General features: G+C 36.2%; 2 protein-coding genes across 3 annotated transcripts in view; one reads left to right on the top strand and one right to left on the bottom strand.

Annotated features, from left to right (window-relative positions):
- The window catches only part of tgfbr1a (transforming growth factor, beta receptor 1 a), a 50,011-nt gene extending 44,987 nt beyond the window's left edge, over nucleotides 1-5,024 (top strand). The window contains exon 9 of the mRNA XM_051130885.1: nucleotides 613-5,024. Within this exon, the coding sequence (XP_050986842.1) occupies nucleotides 613-876 (264 nt within the window). The 3' untranslated portion in view covers nucleotides 877-5,024. The remainder of the gene's footprint in view (nucleotides 1-612) is intronic.
- Nucleotides 5,025-14,218: 9,194 nt separating this feature from the next.
- vopp1a (VOPP1 WW domain binding protein a) lies at nucleotides 14,219-18,994 on the bottom strand. 2 transcript variants are annotated; one of them, XM_051124982.1, is made up of 5 exons: nucleotides 18,480-18,994; nucleotides 17,682-17,740; nucleotides 16,594-16,671; nucleotides 15,018-15,115; nucleotides 14,219-14,933 (listed from the first exon to the last, which is right to left on the bottom strand). In XM_051124982.1, the coding sequence occupies exons 1-5, from the start codon at nucleotides 18,522-18,524 to the stop codon at nucleotides 14,767-14,769; spliced, it is 447 nt and encodes a 148-aa protein (XP_050980939.1). In that variant the 5' UTR covers nucleotides 18,525-18,994; the 3' UTR covers nucleotides 14,219-14,766. The 2 variants fall into 2 exon arrangements, with proteins under 2 accessions (XP_050980939.1, XP_050980932.1); XM_051124975.1 differs by having other exon boundaries at nucleotides 15,018-15,151; nucleotides 18,480-18,991.
- Nucleotides 18,995-19,232: the final 238 nt, after the last annotated feature.

Raw genomic sequence — 19,232 nt, 5'->3', positions numbered from 1 at the left:
CCACTGAGATATGAGAGAACAAAACAAAACACCGGTCACGAATTACAAGTACAAAACGAGGATTTGTAAAGTAAAATGTCAATATAAGCCAAGAGGAGACTGGTTTTCCTTTGCAGTAAACAAAAGTTTGTTCTTGCAAAACTAGCATAACTACACCTACATCATCTGCTGGAACACCACTCTCTCGTGTACACGCATATGATTATTAGCAGAACCTAGTGGAGCTGTGTGGAGTACTTTTTATGATGGATGGATGCACTTTATCAGACTTCAAATTTTCAGCACCCATTCACTGCCATTATAAAACCTGGAAGAGCCAGGACATTTTTCAATATAATTCCGATTGTATTCGCCTGAAAAAAAGAAAGTCATATACGCCTAGGATGGCTTAAGGGTGAGTAAATAATGTGGTAATTTCCACACACAAAAGATTCCCCAACTGTCACCAATGGCGAATGATTAAATGATTGGTAACAGAAATATGTGGCTGGTAAAGCTCAGTAGTTTCAGCAGTCATTCTCTCTGTGCACGTATGTGAGAGATGCAGAACAAGGTTAAGGAATGTGTATAGCATAATAATTATATCTGTGATGTGTCTCCTCCTGCCTGCAGGCCCTGCGTGTGATGGCAAAGATCATGAGGGAATGCTGGTATGCCAACGGAGGCGCTCGTCTCACAGCGCTGCGTGAAGAAGTCTCTATCCCAGCTCAGTCAACAAGAGGGCATCAAAATCTAGAGCAACTTTCATCATCTTTAAACTGCCTGTCCACTCCCTGCACTCATCTAGAGAGGACAGCGAGGGACCTACATTCGGTGTGGAGGTTTACTTCAATCGAGGGACCAGAAACAATTAGTGCTGTTCCCCGTTACCCATGAAAAGATACCTCCTCATCATGCAAGACCACCACGGACAAACTCTACCAGCCATGCTTCATCTGGTGAGTCACCAAACAACAACCATCACAGATTGGCATTCGGTGTCATTGATGTGCTTTGCAAACTGGACTTGAGCCTTTAGATACTTATTTCTGTAAATAGCCTGTTGTCTTTAGATGTACATATCTGACCTGTTTGTGTGTATTTGTATGCTCATATATTCACATGTAGATGAACACAGAAAGAAACACTGTGCATATTGACATGCTGAAGTGTTTGTCCCAGGAAGTGCCACTGCTCTGAAACAGTCCATGTTTGGTAAAACGGATCTTTTGTAGGTATCAGTTTACAGCGGACGTCAGATTTACACCAAGCAGTTGTTTGCAAACAACTCATCAGTTGAAGAAAACATTCAAAGCAACAAGGATCATATTCTGCTGATTGCTGTAGCAGTGACTGCAAAGACTCGCCTGATTATGTGGAAGTGGATTCGTAATGTGGCTCGCGACTTCGCATACTCTCTTTCCAGAGACCGAGAGCAAGCGAGGGCAGCACATTCAATCATACAGCTTATTAGAAGCAGCCCCCGGTGCTGCCTGAAGCAACTAGTCCTTAAAGAATCAGCCAGAAAACTAGGTTAGTCGTTAAAAGCCATTTGTACAAAGGCCAACTTAGCTACAGCACATCTGCATTAATGTAATAGGACGCGTATGTTTGTATGCACATTTGAAAGGATGGTGCTGTCGTGATGAAGATGTGATTATTTTTTTCTGTAGTACATAATTTACGGTTTCCATTCATGCACCTTAAAGCTATAAGGGATAGTATACCCAAAAATGAAATGTAAGATATTTTTGATGAAATCCGAGAGCTTTCTGACCATGCATAGACAACTGATACATTCAAGGCCCCGAAAGATAGTAAGGACATCGTTAAAATAGTCCATTTGACATCAGTGGTTCAACCTTAATTTTATGAAGCTATGAGAATACTTAATAAAAAATAAAAATAACGACTTTATTCAACAATTTCTTCCACAAATCACATAAATACAAAACAAAAGAAAACAAAAATGACTTAATTCGATAATTTCTTCTCATTCGTGTCTGTCTTTGATGAACGTTCACAAAAGTAGCATGCGTCGTGGTACTCTCATGCTTGTGCGTAGAAGAAAATAAAAATAATGACTTTATTAAACAATTTTTTCTCTTCCCTGTTAATGATCGAAACACGTTTACGGCAGTAGCACTCATGCTTTGTGGTACTCTCGTAAACAAAAATCACAAAAACACAAAACAAAAGAAAACAAAAATGACTTTGATAATTTCTTCTCTTTCATGTCAGTCTTTGACATGCGTTCACTTCACGAGAGTAGCATGCGTTGTGTTGCTCTTGTGAACGTGCGTTGAAGAAAGTAAAAATAACAACTTTAACTATTTCTTCTCATCCCTGAAAGTCATCGACACACATTTACGGCAGTAGCACGCATGCATCCTGGAACTCCCGTAAACAAAAATCACCAAAATACAAAACAAAAGAAAACAAAAATAACGACTTTATTCTCTAATTTCTTCTCATGTCAGTCTTTGACGCGCGATCACGAAAGTAATATGCGTCGTGGTACTCTCATGAATGTGCGTCAAAGAAAATAAAAATAATTACTTTATTCAATAATTTCTCCTCTTCCCTGTCGGTCATCGACACATTTACAGCAGTAGTACTCTTGTAAACAAAAATCACAAAAATGCAAAACAAAAGAAAACAAAAATAATGACTTTATTCGAAAGCTTCTTCACTTTCGGGTGAAAGTGAAGAATAGCATACGTCGTAGTGTTCACAAGAATAGCATGCGTCGTAGTATTCTCATAAACACACATCGAAGAAAATAAAATGACTTATTCAACAATTTCTTCTCTTCCTCGTCAGTCATCGACACACGTTTATGGCAGTAGCATGCATGCGTAGTAGTACTCTCGTAAAACCAAAAATCACAAAAATACCAAACAAAAGAAAGCAAAAATAATGACTTCATTCGCTAATTTCTTCTCTTTCGTGTCAGTCTTTGACGCACGTTCACAAGAGTAGCATGCGTCGTAGTATTCTCGAAAACACGTAGAAGAAAATAAATATAACAAATTTATTCAACAATTTCTTCTCTTCCTTGTCAGTCATCGGCACACGTTTACGGCAGTAGCATGCATGCTTCATGGTACTCTCGTAAACAAAAATACAAAACAAAACAAAACAAAAATAACGACTTTATTCGATAGCTCCTTCTCTTTCGTATCAGTCTTTGACGTGCATTCACAAGAGTAGCATGTGTCGTGGTACTCTCGTGAACGCGCGTCGAAGAAAATAAAATAACTTTATTCAACAATTTCTTCTCTTCCTTGTCAGTAGTCAGCACACGTTTACGGCAGTAGTACGCATGCGTGATAGTACTCTCATAAACAAAAATCACAAAAATACCAAACTAAAGAAAACAAAAATAACGACTTTATTCGCTAATTTCTTCTCTTGTCAGTCTTTGACGCCCGTTCACGAGAGTGATGTGCATCGTGGTGCTCTCGTGAATGCACGTCAAAGAAACTAAAAAATAATTTCTTTATTCAACAATTTCTCTTCTTCCCCCATCGACACACGTTTATGGCAGTAGCACGCATGTGTCGTGGTACTCTCATAAACAAAAATAAAAAACAAAAATAACTTCATTCGATAATTTCTTCTTTATCGTGTCAGTCTTTGACGCGCATTCGCGAGAGTAGCACGCGTCGTGGTACTCTCATCGGAAGAGAAGAAATTGTTAAAAAAAAAAAGTCATTGTTTTCTTTGCGCACGAAAAGTATTCTCATAGCTTTGTAAAATTAAGGTTGAACCACCGATGTCAAATGGACTCATTTTTGACTTTAATACCTTTCTGGTGCTTGAATGTGGTAGTTGTGTTGCTGTCTGTGCAAGGTCAGAAAGCTCTTGGATTTCATGAAAATATCTTAATTTGTATTCCGAAGATCAACAAAAGTCTTACAGGTTTGGAACGACATTAAGGTGAGTAATTAATGACCGAATTTTCATTTTTGGGTCAACTATCTCTTCAAGAAAACATGGACACATGTAGCTCAAAAAAAGATGCTAACTATGACCTGTCTATTGTAGTTTTGCTCTGTGCTTACAGTCTGTGCATGTTCCTCGGGTTGAATTATCCAGTTTTGCTGTTTTTATGGAGAGTAAAAGACACCATATTGATTGTGACCTCATGCGTATAGTCGAACAACAGTCTTTGAGCCGCAATCTCGTGGATGTATCGTGTAACTCTCTGTGCGTCTGTATTTGGTCAAGCTAAGCAATAAGCGCTCCTTTGATTACTGATTTTTTATAGCTGGAGTAAGAGCGCTAAGAGTCAATGAATGTGCTGTATGTCCCTTAATCACACTCTTTCTGTGATCTCATAACTTTTAGACATTTTTGAGAAATCTGTCTTTCTTTGGACAGCCAAATGTAAAACCGAAAGCATCTTCTAAGATGTTTTTAACAGTCAAGTCAGGTGGAAATCTCTGTACCAAAGATACTCTTTGAAGATGAGGATGTGAAGATGTGAAACAGGCTGCTTTAAAGGGATCGTTCACCCAGAAATGAAAATCGTCATCAATTACTCACCCTCATGTCATTTCAAACTAATAAGACTTTGGTTCATCTTTGAAACACAAATCAGTGCAATCCAAGAGATTTCAGTACATCATTTAAAAGTCCATGTAACTAGAAGTTTGACACTTTAAAAAGTTCATAACGAGACTGTAAAAGAAATCTGTATAAATCGAGCTGTTCTTCATTTAAAGCGATTGGGTCTTTACAGAAGACTTGAATGAATTCGCTTACAATGTCTAAATGCTTTGTGAAGCATCAAAGTTATTAACTTTCAGTGGACTAACTGGAATTTCATTTCTTTTGTGGTTCAAAGATTAACCAAAGTCAAACAGGTTTGAAATGAGGAACTGATGACATCAATCTGGATTTCTGTTATAAACGCATGCCAACAATCACCAGCAGCCTTCAGTATGTTCCAGTCAAAGTCTAGACCTCATTAGATACCCACAACCTCGCCAGCTCAGATATTTTCTAAAGATTCAGTTTTCATAGTTTTTTTTTTTCAATTTGCTGTCATTTACTTTAACTAAAGAGTCAGTGTACATATTTTCTATATAAGGAGGAAACATGTCGTATGGCTACACGGTCACTTCGGTGTCATGTTGAACATTCAGTATTTTCAATCTGAGCTTGAAAGGGGGTCACACTACAATAGCACCACACTGTTCTGCAGCCCACATTGGCATTAACTCAACGAATGAATGAGTTCCTGCTCAAAAGGGCAGGAAATGATGTGGGATGCAGCCAGGAACACTTACGCTATGATATGCAATCTCACTGTGTTCTCCAGTGCATGATGCAATACAAGTGCCTCAGTTTTATAACGATTTTTGCTTTCTGCAAAGTCACAAAATATTAGTATTTCCACCCCCCAAAATACAGAATAGGTTTGTATTTGTAACTATTTCCTGATATTTGTCATACTTTTATTCTTCTTTGTTCATTCCAAGGTTGTGGTTAATGTGGGGGCAAATTTTGCTATTCAGATTCAGTTTCCTCTATATATAAGTCATTCCAGAAGCCTTTTTATATTGAGTGCCTACTCTGTGGTTGGTGTAAATGTAATTCGGGTTTTCGGGGACATTGAAGCTGAAACATCACTTTAAAAAACACTACAGTGCAAAACTCAAAAATGATTCATGTCGAAGCATACCTCTTTGGACAAATCTAATCATTTACCTCAGTGTACATAAGGTTTTGTTCATTTAGATGTGACATTGATTTGTACAAAGTTTTGTTTGTTTCATTGAAAAGAAATTGTTGATAGTATTCTAGTGCTCTCCCTAATATTTGAACACTTCTTTGCAAATGAAAAAGATGTCTGAGACTTATTTTCTTCTTCAGAGTCATGTTGTCATTCAGAGTAGTGTTTACAGGTCAAGCTGAGGAAGTGTTGAGATGAATCACTGTTAATGGATAAGAAGATGAAAGCTCATAGTACTGGATATGTCTTTTTTTCTGTGTTAAACTTGTACATTTGAAATTCATGTTAATAAATGCGTACTTATTTTACCTGGGAGAATATGGTGGGGTTTTTTTTAAAGCTGGTTGTACTTCAGCTGTACTGCAACACATTGTCTCTTCAGTATTCTTGTATGGATGTCGGTAGTTTTATTTCTGTTGAAGCACTGAGAACAATTGATTTTCCTAGATGCCAATTTGGATTTTTGCTACAAATGTTCTACTCTGGCTGTTCAGAATCGCATAAATCACTAGGAATTACTTCACTAACAGAGTATTGATTAAAAGCATACATACACTACTGTGCAGAAGTTTGAAAGAAATAACTTAACACTTTTATTTAGCAAGGATTCATTAAATAGATCAATTTTGAAGAGAGAGTTCACCCAAAAATGAAAATTCTGTCATTAATTCGTTCATCTTCGAAACACAAATTAAGACATTTAAAATAAATCTGAGAGCAGAAGAGAGAAAATTGTTGAATTAAGTCGTTACAAGGCTTAACCCTAGTCCCAGACTAAAAGGTAAGTCTGAGGTGTTTCAACTCAAAGAAACCTGCACTGAATGATGTTAAAATATATCAGTGCCTTTGTTTTGTCTCAAGAGGGACGCCAGTGATGGGGTTTTTTTACGTTTATAAAACTTACTTAAATGACATAATTGACCTATGGCCTAATTACGGCTTAGTCTAAGACCTGTCTGTGTATCTATTATGTATTTAACCAGGCCTAAAACTGTTAAAATACATAATGTATTATAAACAATAGAGCTGTACATTACGCATTTCAAATGACTGCAGAGGGCGCCAACGGACTGATGATTGTTTTAATACTTTACTGCAAGATCTAGTCCTTGTTTAATATTGACTAAAGGACATTTAATTCGAATGTCCACTTAATCTTTAATATTTCCCCATTTCTTTAGGACAGAAATGCTACACCCACTATCATTTCTTGGACATCAAAACGTGTAAACTCAGAGTGAAGGTTTGAACTTTTAATTTGAAATCGTGATGAACAGTTAACATATTGGGAAAGATCTTGAAGTATTGTCCTGTGTTTGTGTACGTTTATAAATTATTTACCTTACAAATCTGATGAAATGTCACACGGTGCATTCCCAGATGAACGTTATAATAAACCCAAACTCACAGGAATGAGTAGAGATGGAGTTTAAGTTTTTGTGGAGCATTATTCACTATTATGATTTTTAAATATACAAATAAATAATGCAGTCCTGAAAAAACGGTGTAATAATACGTTTCATGGATTCTCGTCCCTGAAATGCGCCACTTGCAAAATGCAATAACACTAATTTTGTCAAAATGGAGTAACATTTTAAAAGGTTACAAATAGTTTTTAATTATAATCTATAATCAGTTACATACACTGCAAGACTTGGGTCTTTTGTCTGTAAGGTGCAGCTGTGGTAACCGTCTGGTTTACTGTTCAGGTGTTGTAGGTGTCTAACAGGTTCTCTGGTGCCCTGGAAGTCAACCAACTCATTTGTTCCTTCTTCACAACTTGTCAAAGTCCACCTGCTGCTTCTTCCTCAACACAACACAACAATCAGGTAAAGGGAGATTGCAAGAGCAGAAAAAATGACTCTCACAGAATAAACAAACAGCAGATGTAAAAAAAAAACTGACTTGAGAAACTTGACCATCATGTGTTGTCTAAAAAATATACCTTACACACTGTAAACATCTAGTCAAGTTCATTTAATCCCCAAGGACACTGAATATTTAACTGTGTGCGAGTCTATGATGTTGCCTCGTGTTCCACAAACTGAGGACTTCTTACGCTTGACTATTGTTTATATGTATGTATACATGTACATGACACTTAGATGTAGATTATATGTATTTTTATTTTTTATTTTCTTTGCAAAATGAACATCTGCCAAAAATACAACCAATGAAAATGATTTTTTTTTTAAAGCAAGTAAACAAGAACTGGACAATGCACTGAATACATTTTTTTTAGACAACTTTATTTTGTTGTTTCACCTAGAACATTAAAATACATTTCACGCTGTGTCTATTTTCAAAAGTTCGCTTTACATCGTTAGAAAGTGAAGAGACTGAACTCCACATTCTGGACCGTGGACAACTCTGCGCTCGGTTGTGCTCAAACTTTTATGAAGTCTGCATTATAAATAAGTGAGAGGAGCTGAAGGTCAAACAAAGGTTGCTGTGTCTGTTTCAGAGGCCACAAGTGATGCGGCTTGCAGGAAATGTGGCTTGAAGCACATTTCAAACTTTCTTTTCTTTCACTCCCATGCACTTAAAGACACAAGCTAGATACCTTTTCTCAGACATGGAGTTTACCAACAAGAACTACTTGTTTGAAGGAGAAGTCCACTTCCAAAACAAAGATTCACATATAATGTACTCACCCCCTTGTCATCCAAGATGTTCATGTCTTTCTTTCTTCAGTCGTAAAGAAATTGTTTTTTGATGAAAACATTTCAGCATTTTTCTCCATTTAATGGACTGCTATGGTGCCCCGATTTTGAACTTCCAAACGTCAGTTAAAAATGCAGCTTCAAACGATCCCAAATGCGGTTGTAAACAATCTCAGCCGAAGAAGAAGGGTCTTATCTAGTCAAACAGTCGGTTATTTTCATTAAAATAAATACAATTTAAATACTTTTTAATCTCAAACGCTCGCCTTGTCTCACTCTCCCTGAGCTCTGTGTATTCTGACTCAAGACGGTTAGGGTATGTCGAAAAACTCGTATTTTCTCCCTCAACTTCAAAAATCATTTCAAAATCATCCTACATCACTGCAGAAGTACCGACCCAGTCTTTGCAAAGTGAACATGCAAAGAAGATCAAACACCCTTAACAAAAAAAAGGTAAAACAGCGATATAGGACGATTTTAAAGTTGAGGAAGAACATGAGATGGGAGTTTTTCAACATAAAAAGTATATAAATTGTATTATTTTTATTAAAACAACCGATCGTTTCGCTAGATAAGACCTTTCTTTCTCAGCTGGGATCGTTTACAAGCACATCTGGGATCGGTTGAAGCCACATTTAAACTTGCATTTTGAAGGTTCAAAATCAAGGCACCATATCAGTCCATTATATGGAGAAAAATGTTGAAATGTTTTCCTCGAAAAACATAATTTCTTTACGACTGAAGAAAGAAAGACATGAACATCTTGGATGACAGTGGGGTGAGTACATTATATGTGAATCTTTGTTTTGGAAGTGGACTTCTCTTTTAATCAATTAGTTCAATAGAAACTATCAGGGACGAATGAGACGAGATGGTTTCTGTCCTTTTCATTAAGTGGTGTTCACAAGGCCTCTGTATGAATGTAATTATTGAATTTTTGTTTGCTGTGAAAAGAAAATGTATCGAATATTAAAGCCTAGACTGAAAAGCTGCAGAAGGACAGGACTGCAATGCTTGATCTGGCCTCACCTCAGAAGAGACTCGCACTGCTGCTACACAATTTACAGCTGCATAGGGAATGACTTTCTCGAGCATAACTTTAGTAATGTGCTGAGGTCTTGAGAGACTGGATGAATACGGCCCTGAATGAAACACAATCTCAGATCTGATCATTCAGAACCCTATTCACAGGCAATTTCTTCTGTGGCTTTTTGTTTTCACTTGAACACTCTTAGAGGGATTTTGTAAGAATTTCCTGAGGTTTAAAATTGAGTTCAATAGGGCAGTATTTAGATCTTCGCCAGTATATATATAATGGTGTAGACAGCCTCAAGGGTGTTCAATGCCTTGAAGACAATGAAAATTATGATGTTCTTTTCTAAACAAGGCAAATTTGATTGACTGTTGATACACATTATCATTCTAAGGAATAAATGATAACTTGTATAAACGATGTATAAACTGATGTTGGCGTGATGTTGATTTTCCCTCAAAGCACAACGGTAAGTATTAATAATGCCTAGATATTAAACTAAATGGGTAAAACAAACTGAAGATTATTATTTTACAGCGACACCTTGTGGTGGTAATAAACGTTTACCAACGTAATGTAAACAAAAAAATTCTGTTTATTTATGTATTATGGATAAAGATATATAAATTATTTTAAAATAATATAAATAGCTATTAGTTATTTGTATTAAGTAATCATATTTTCTTTGCTTTGTTAATATTACTTTTTAATAACACTAACAATTAGTTGATACTATTTCAATACTATTATATTTTATTAATATTATTTCGAAGTAATATAGGCTATTAAACAAACCTGTTCCAAATCTTGTTCCAAATTTTCTAACCCAACCAAGCAGCCACAAAATATCTGCTAAACCGATGAGTAAAGTAACAACAAATAAACAAAAACTATACATTTACCATTCTCCCTGATGGCACACCTACATCTCAGAGACGTCTATATGACGTCTGCATTTACATCTGCAAAACGTAGCTTGCTCATCTGATGTCAAATATCAGATGTCAAATAGACAGCTATTAGATGTCTTTAAGAAGTTTATGATTTAGAATGTATGTAAAACCGACATCTTACAGATGTCTGCCAGACAATTGTACACAGCAGATGATCAAGAGATCTTTAACAGACATCTTGCAGATGTACGTGTGCTATCTGGGCTCACTGTAAGTTTTAGGCTTGTTTTACAAAGAAACTATAATATCAGGTCACCTTTTGTGACACTCACTGGACACTTTATTACGTGGGTCAATAATACTGTAGGGTGCTTTTTGGTGTCCTGTACATAAATAACTCATTTGCCATGATAACTTAACATAAAAATGACTAAAGAGTGTTATTTTAGACCAGGTTGTTATATTCATAACAAAAGCATTACTTGGCTCTTTAGATACATTTTCTAGATTTTGTTTAGTTTTGTGTAAGAGGAATTGGTGTTATTTGCTATGTCCCATGCACATCTCATTAAAGGGGTCATCGGATGCCCATTTTCCACAAGTTGAAATGACTCTTTAGGGTCTTAATGAAAAGTCTCTAATATACTTTGATTAAAAATTCTCAATGGTTTTGTAAAACAACACCCTTTTTACCTTGTCAAAATGAGCTCTGCAAAAATCATCTCATTCTAAGGGGCGGTTCCTTTAAATGCAAATGAGCTCTGCTCACACCGCCCCTCTCTTCTCTCTGTGGAATGACGAGCCTGTTTACTTTAGCCGCATTTAGCTGCGTTTAGCAGTTTAGTTTAAATGACGACCACTATGTTCATTATTACATCCAGTAACACAACACCTTAATCGCTCAATTTAAATTACATCCCTGCATCGGCATCGAAACAAGGAAGGTTACTGGACTGTGACAGCTGGTCTGAGGTAAGAGCTTGTGTCAATCAACTATCGTGGGAGCGGCCTCTGTCAGTGTGAACACACATTAATGTTCAAACAACATGAAAAAGTGAACTTTGCATCCGATGACCCCTTTAACTTTGAATGAGAGTAGAATATAGTCAAATCATAAAATTAAAAAATTGTGTTGTCCTACTAATATTTTATTAAATAAGAGAATACTCAATTTTAGTGTATTGATCATTTGGTAGTAAAAATATTTTTATTTAATAAAAAAGCAGAGTTTGTCCATGTCCCTTGAATGGCTGTCCACAAGGGACATGGACAACATTTAACTCTATCCACCTTTTCCTTCAACGTGAAAGTAAGCTTATGGGTGAGACTTCCGGTTCATTACTCGCTATAGAAAAATAACGAAAAACAAGGTGCGCTAAACAGCAGGGAAAATGTATATAAATAATTACAATTAATTATTTATATACATTCTCCCTTTTGAGCTAACTCGCTACATCAGTGTGTTCATAATTACGATAATACATTAAAATAGCATGGTAAAACACACCAATTTGCAATCTCAAGCATAAACTTTTGTAAAGCTAAAAATAGCGCTGGATGTGCAGACGCCAGACCCATAAAATGTACAAATGGTCATGCCCGCTCTTATGGCAAAAATAAGGTGGACTGATCTACTGTTAAATAAACTTAATGGTAACGCTTTAGATTACAACCCGCAAAGAACTACGTAAGTAAACTGAATTTACGGTGTATGTTTCTGTAATTATAGTGTACCTATAAAGAACGTACATGTAGGTATAAGGGACCAATATGTTATATTTGGGTAATAAGGGGATAACAAACCAGATATTCAACCTGCAAAGAACTACATAAGTATACTGAATTTACGGTGTACGTTTCTGTAATTATAGTGTACCTATTAGTACGTATGTGTAGGTATAAGAGAACAATAGGCTATGTTACGTTTTGGTAATTCGGGGGTAACAACCAGATATACAACCTGCAAAGAACTGCGCTAGTAAACTGAAGTCACAGTGTATGTTTCGTATTTATATTGTACCTACGTGTAAGTATAAGGGAACAATATGGTACGTTTGGGTAATAACGGGGTAGAAAACAGATATACAAATAATTTATAATGGAATTAATTAAAAACTTAACAGGTACCTGTTCTATTAAATCGTAAGTTTGGTGTATCTATACGTAAGCTTTTTAAAATTACTGGGAAATTATACTCTTGTTCCATGTAGTTACAGGGTAATTGTGCCTCTGCGGGCTGTAAATTAAAGTGGCGATTGTTCCCCTCTTGTTCAACGAAGTTACAGGGTAGGTACAATACATAAACACACAATCTGTTTTTTAATTTTTATAGTCGCTAATCCCACTTCTACCTCTAAACCTAACGTTAACTATGACTGAACAGTAATAAAAATATAAAAAACAGGAAAGTGCAATCACAATCATTTATTTATTGCAAAAATGTCAACAGCCATACAAAAAAGTAATCCAAATAACGATGCGTTTGCAGCCGCAGTCCTCTCTGGCGGAATACAGTAGGTTTGAGGTGCAGTAGGATGAGAGCAGAATTTAAATTGTTAATCGCTGAAAATATTATCCAGATTATTGTCTTGATCCACTCCTCGAAGGCGCCCGCGCGTCATTCCAACACATCTCACCAGAAACACGGCATGTCGTAATCTGTGACGAATGCAGGCGACAGCCAATGAACGTCCGATTTTCCTGTCGCAAAATGCACTTTAGCGCGGGTTTACGGCTGTTGCTGCTGGACTCGCTGCTGGAGATGGAGATGAAGATCGCCGGACAAAGCCTTGAATTTGGTTCTGGTCCTCGCAAATCGTATGGATTCTGAAGATCTGGGTTACAGCACACAAATAAAATGGTTTAATTTGTAATTATGATGCGTGTTCGGTGTATTTTATGGTTCTATTGTTAGTCACAGCATGTTAGAGAAAACGCCTTTGTGTTCCACCACGGCAAACGAAGTTAATATGACATGAATGATTAAACGATTGCAGAAATATTATTTATTTTAAGGGTTTACCGTGTAGTCATGATAACATTATGTAGACCTATTCTTGGAAACGAGCTGGCAACAGAAATCACACAGAACAGAATGAAATGTTATGATTTCATATTAAGTAAACGTTAAATGTTTAGATGATGTAAATATGTCAGTATTGTACATTTAATGTTTGTAAAAATGTAAATAAATGTACGTTTTGTAGAACCACATTTTACGTCGCGTTGTTATATGTATTGAACCCTGTAACTTCGTTGAACAAGAGGGGAACAATCGCCACTTTAATTTACAGCCCGCAGAGGCACAATTACCCTGTAACTACATGGAACAAGAGTATAATTTCCCAGTAATTTTAAAAAGCTTACGTATAGATACACCAAACGTACGATTTAACAGAACAGGTACCTGTTAAGTTTTTTAAATTAATCCATTATAAATTATTTGTATATCTGTGATAACCGTAACCTATTGTTCCCTTATACTTACACGTAGGTACAATATAAATACGAAACATTCACCGTAACTTTATAGTTTACTTACGCAGTTCTTTGCAGGTTGTATATCTGGTTGTTACTCTCTATTACCAAAACGTAACATATTGTTCCCGTATACCTACACATACGTATTAATAGGTACACTATAATTACAGAAACGTACACCGTAAATTCAGTATACTTATGTAGTTCTTTGCAGGTTGAATATCTGGTTTGTTATCCCCTTATTACCCAAATATAACATGCTGTTCCCTTATACCTACATGTACGTACTTTATAGGTGCACTATAATTGCAGAAACATACACCGTAAATTTAGTTTAATTACGTAGTTCTTTGCGGGTTGTAATCTAAAGCGTTACCAACTTAATTTATGTAAAACAAGGCAAAGACAGAAATATTTTTTAAAAGACTAACATTTTTAAAAATCTTTATTATGATTATGGGTGATGAGTTTGATATAAACAAAAAGGTTATGCAGTGCATTTCAATCAGTAACATTTCACAGACATTATTTAAACCAAGGAATTTCATGTATGTGTGAAGAAATGAAAATGCACTCTGTTTTTACATATGAAAATAAAATCTTTTTAGAAGCGAACAATAAAAGCAAACACATTTATTGTTACCATTGTTAAGATGACAAGCTAATAACCCCTGCCTCTAATGTGAAAGCTATTTTTTTTCACCTGTTATGCTTATAAACATATACTTGAGTCCTGATATTGAAAACTAAGTGCACTTTCTGTGTCCACAGATGAGGAACCGCAAGTCTCCAGCAGTCTTTTGTATGCTGAGAGAAAGATGGAGATGCATCTGTTCCAGTTTGTAGGTTTGTTTTCTTCCAGTCATGCCTGAGCTGTTGAGCTTCTCCTATTTCTTTCTTTCTTTCTTTCTTTCACCTCACAGACTGAGTAAAAAAAAAAAAAAAAAAAAAAAAGTTGCTGTGCTGTGGGTCTGTTTATTTCTTCTGCGAGTCCTGCATGACCTGATCATAAGAAGGAGGGGGCTGGCTGTAGTAGGACGGCAGGGCTGAATACACTGCAGTCACGTGTCCAGGCCGGGTCTGCACTGGGTAGATGGTGGAAATGACTGCAGTCTCTGCGTCTCCATAATTGTGACGCAATCCTACCAACACACAGAGACGACAAACAGCAGATGAGACCACATGAATGCTGCATGTATGCTAGACGGGGCATAGGGAGGGATTACCAGGTGATATTATGGGCTGTCTGGTGAAGGCCACTGTAAAATCAGGTCCCTCGGGTGGAGGGTAAGGGTGCACACGTCTGCGAATGAAGTAGCCAGTACTGCAGCAGCACAAAATGCCAATTATCAGCAGCAGCCTACAGATCAATCAAAAACAGTCCTTAAAAATCACCTGAACTGTTCCAGTCCAGTTTCAGTGTTGTCTCACGGTGAGAAGATGCCCTCTGCAAATTTACATACAGTTGAGGCCAAAAGTTTACATACATCTTACAGAATCTGTAATTTTTTTTTTTTTTTTTTTACCAAAAATCATGGGATCATAGAAAATGAATGTTTTTTTTATTTAGTACTGACCTGAATAAGACCTGGCCTGACCTGAATTTCACATAAAAGACATTTGCATACAGTCCACAAAAGAAAATAATAGTTGAATTTATAAAAAAGACCCTGTTCAAAAGTTTACATATGCTTGATTCTTAATACTGTGTTGTTACCTGAATGATCCACAGCCGTGTTTTTTTGTTTAGTGATAGTTGTTCATGAGTCCTTTGTTTGTCCTGAATAGTTAAACTGCCTGCTGTTCTTCAGGTCCCACAAATTCTTTGGTTTTTCAATATTTTTGTGTATTTGAACCCTTTCCAATAATGCCATTTTCCTCAGAAAACAATTTCTTTATGACTGAAGAAAGACAGACATGAATATCTTGGATGACAAGGGGGTGAGTACATTATATGTGAATCTTTGTTTTGGAAGTGGACTTCTCCTTTAAGAGCTGGGGGTGAAAACTTTTTGAATTTGAAGATCAGGGTAAGTAACTTTTTTTGTCTTCTGGGAAACATGTAAGTATCTTCTGTAGCTTCTGAAGAGCAGTACTAAAAAAAGAAATATGATATTTAAGCAAAATAAGAAAAAATGTACACATCTTCATTCTGTTCAAAAGTTTTCACCCCCCGGCTCTTAATGCATCATTTTTCCTTCTGGAGCATCAGTGAGTGTTTGAACCTTCTGTAATCGTTGCATATGAGTCCCTCAGTTGTCCTCAGTGTGAAAAGATGGATCTCAAAATCATACAGTCATTGTTGGAAAGGGTTGAAATGCACAAAAATTCTGAAAAACCAAAGACTGTGGGACCTGAAAGATTTTTTCTGAAGAACAGGCAGTCAGGCAGTTTAACTGTTCAGGACAAACAAGAGACTCATGAACAACTATCACTAGACAAAAAAACACACACAGCTGTGGATCATTCAGGTAACAGCACAGTATTAAGAATCAAGTGTACGTAAACTTTTGAACATCATTTTTATAAATTCAGCAATTATTTTCTCCTGTGGACTATATGTAAACATGTTTAATGTGAAATATCTTAACATGCAAACAAAAAAATAACATGCATTTTGTATGATTCCTCTTATTTTGGTAAAATACTTAAAATTTTGTAGATTTGTATGTAAACTTTTGACCTCAACTGTAGGACAAATGGTTTGGGAAATGGATGGATGTTTTGATCCTCCCTTTGAGTGCAAAAAACAAAACAAAAAAAACACTCAAAATAAAAAAGAACAGCTAGCAAGTGACTCACCAGAAATACCATATTCTGTGAACAGAAAGGGCTCGAACACAGCATTGTGTGCCACAGCAGTCCTCATATGTCTTGCATCTATGACACATACATATTCATCCTTCAGAAGTTCAGAGTCAGCAAGGAAGCAGTAAATTGGTCAAAAGTTGCAGTAAAGACATTTATAATGTTACAAAAGACTTCAATTTAAAAATAAATTCAGTTCTTTTGAGCGGTCTATTAATCAAAGTATCGTGAAAAAATGTATCACAGTTTCTAACAGTTAGCAGTTTGACTATTTTCAACACTGATGATAATAAATGTTTCTTGAGCAGCAAATCAGCAAATATAAATATGATTTCTGAAGGATCATGTGACTGGAGTAATGATGCAGAAAATTCAGCTTTAAAATCACAGGAATAAATGACATCTTCAATTAAAGAAGTTATTTTAAATTGTAATAATATTTCACAATATTACTGTTTTTACTGTACTTTTGATCAAATAAATACAGCCTCAGTGAGCATAAGAGACTTCTCTAAAAAAATAAAATCTAAGATTAATTTAGCTACATTTAAAAATAAAAGACAAGGTGACCATCATCTACAGTTAGTTTACAATTTTCATTCAGATAATACGTAAAGGTAAAGCCTAGTATTTGTTGCTGCTCAAATGATTTGTGAGTTAAAAGCAAACTTAATGGAGAAATGTGTTCTTTTGAATTAAATATAATTAAGAAGCATGACGTACTGTCTGCTGTGGCTGCAGGAGAATTAATCTGTGCTTTTGGTGTAAAGACTGAATTGTTTGTACCTAACCTCCCGTGGCGCATGTCAGAGGCTGGGTGTACGAAAGCACTTGTGATAAATTACTCTTATTGAAACCATTAAAAGGGGGAACGTTTCTGAGCTAAGGAATTCTCTTTTTTTCAACTGTGCGTCTGAATGAATCCTTCAACCACTGTTCTGTTTAAACTATTAAGAACAAAGTGGAAAGGGATGGGTTAGTTAGAAGACTGGGGTAGTCCGGGTGCTAGTATTCTAGCTTCTTGTTTCCTTCCTTAAAACCACAACTGCTCTATTCAGTTTTATCTTATTCACTATACTTACACAAAGTACACAGGATAATCTCCTTCAAAGTACCAACAGTACTTTTTTTCAGCAACTGTCTGCAAATGAAGAGATAGTTTTATAAATGAAGTCTCATATGTGCAAAAAGTAATCAACTTTAAACTGGGTTCATTTGCATGAAAGAAAAAGGAAATAACGTGAGCTGCAACTAACAAATTTAATACGAAAAGAGGAAAAATAGCTCATTTGAGACTGCCCTTGTGTTGTCTCTCTTCTATCATTTTGCAAGACGCTCATGTTTTTCCTGTCTAGCCAGTTAATGCATGTCAGGTACTGTTGGGACAACTGCTTAAAATAGTTTTCAGTAATTACTAACAGAAAATACTGAAAATATTGACTCATTTTACCTCACATCAGCCTGTTTATGCTGAAACTAACACAAACCACTGCTCGGATAGTAAATAAAAACAAGTGTGTATGACAGTGTCAAACCTTTTTGCTCTTTTTGTGTCCTTTTAAGTGAAACCCATATTTTAACAATGATGTTTTTTCTATTTTTTTTGGTGACAGTTGAAGACTGCATCTGATATCATGGAAAATAAACTACAAAGAGCTTCTTGTCTGAGTCCTGGACAAGAACAATAGGCCTAAACAATGTTGTGTGCTACATGGACATTGTGCATGTGTGTAGAAAATATTATAAGACATTCGTGTCTCAGACTGATGGAGCAAGAGATACACAACAAAATATTAATGATAAAAAATACATCAAAGTTTAGTTCAAAGCTAACATGTTTTTGTAAACTCCACAATAAAATGAAATGCTGTGTTACTCACCTCAGCAAATAAAAGTGTGATGAGGAGGCCGCATAATTGTCGCATTCTGTATTCACAGCGCAAGATCAGCCTGTTGTACCTGTTTTACCTCAAGACCCGTAAGAGAGCGCAAGAGACAGGCAAAGGTCACTAAAGCTGCTCGACAGTGCTGCTGGTCGTTGTTTTAAACGGTGGGTTGTTGGTCCGCATGTCCTAGACTGGAGCATTATTAAACTCTCATGCAGCGCCCGTGCTGTGGCATCGGACTCTCCAACTCCAACATCCTCTAAATTCCCCATTATACAGTGAGGAGGATGACATCACATGACCTCACATCACAAAGGCACATTTGTGCAGCTCTCTTTGACTGATTTAATCACTGTTGGACTATTTTCACAAGTAACCTAAACCTCTGACTGATCACACTTGTAAACAGCTAGTCATTCATCCAAAACTGGCTATTGTGCGCTTTCTTTAGAGCTTGACGTTTCCTTTCACACTACCATTTTTGTGTGCAAACTAAAAAGCAACTTAAAGGGTTAGTTCACCCAAAAACAAAAATCAGCCCATGATTCAGATGAATCCAACTGGAGTTATATTAAAAAATATCCTGGCTCTTCCAAGTTTTATAATGGCAGTGGGTGAGTGTTTTTATTCAATAGTCCAAAACAAGTCCAATAAAGTGCATCCATCCATAATAAAAAAGTGCCTCACACAGCTCTGGTGGGTGCATAAAGGCCTCCTGTAGCAAATCGATGCATTTTTGTAAGAAAA

Source organism: Labeo rohita, chromosome 2 (assembly GCF_022985175.1).
Source record: "Labeo rohita strain BAU-BD-2019 chromosome 2, IGBB_LRoh.1.0, whole genome shotgun sequence".
NCBI classification, from domain to species: domain Eukaryota; kingdom Metazoa; phylum Chordata; class Actinopteri; order Cypriniformes; family Cyprinidae; genus Labeo; species Labeo rohita.
The sequence above is the reverse complement of the archived record's forward strand: the minus strand, read 5'-3'. Positions and strand labels throughout refer to the sequence as shown.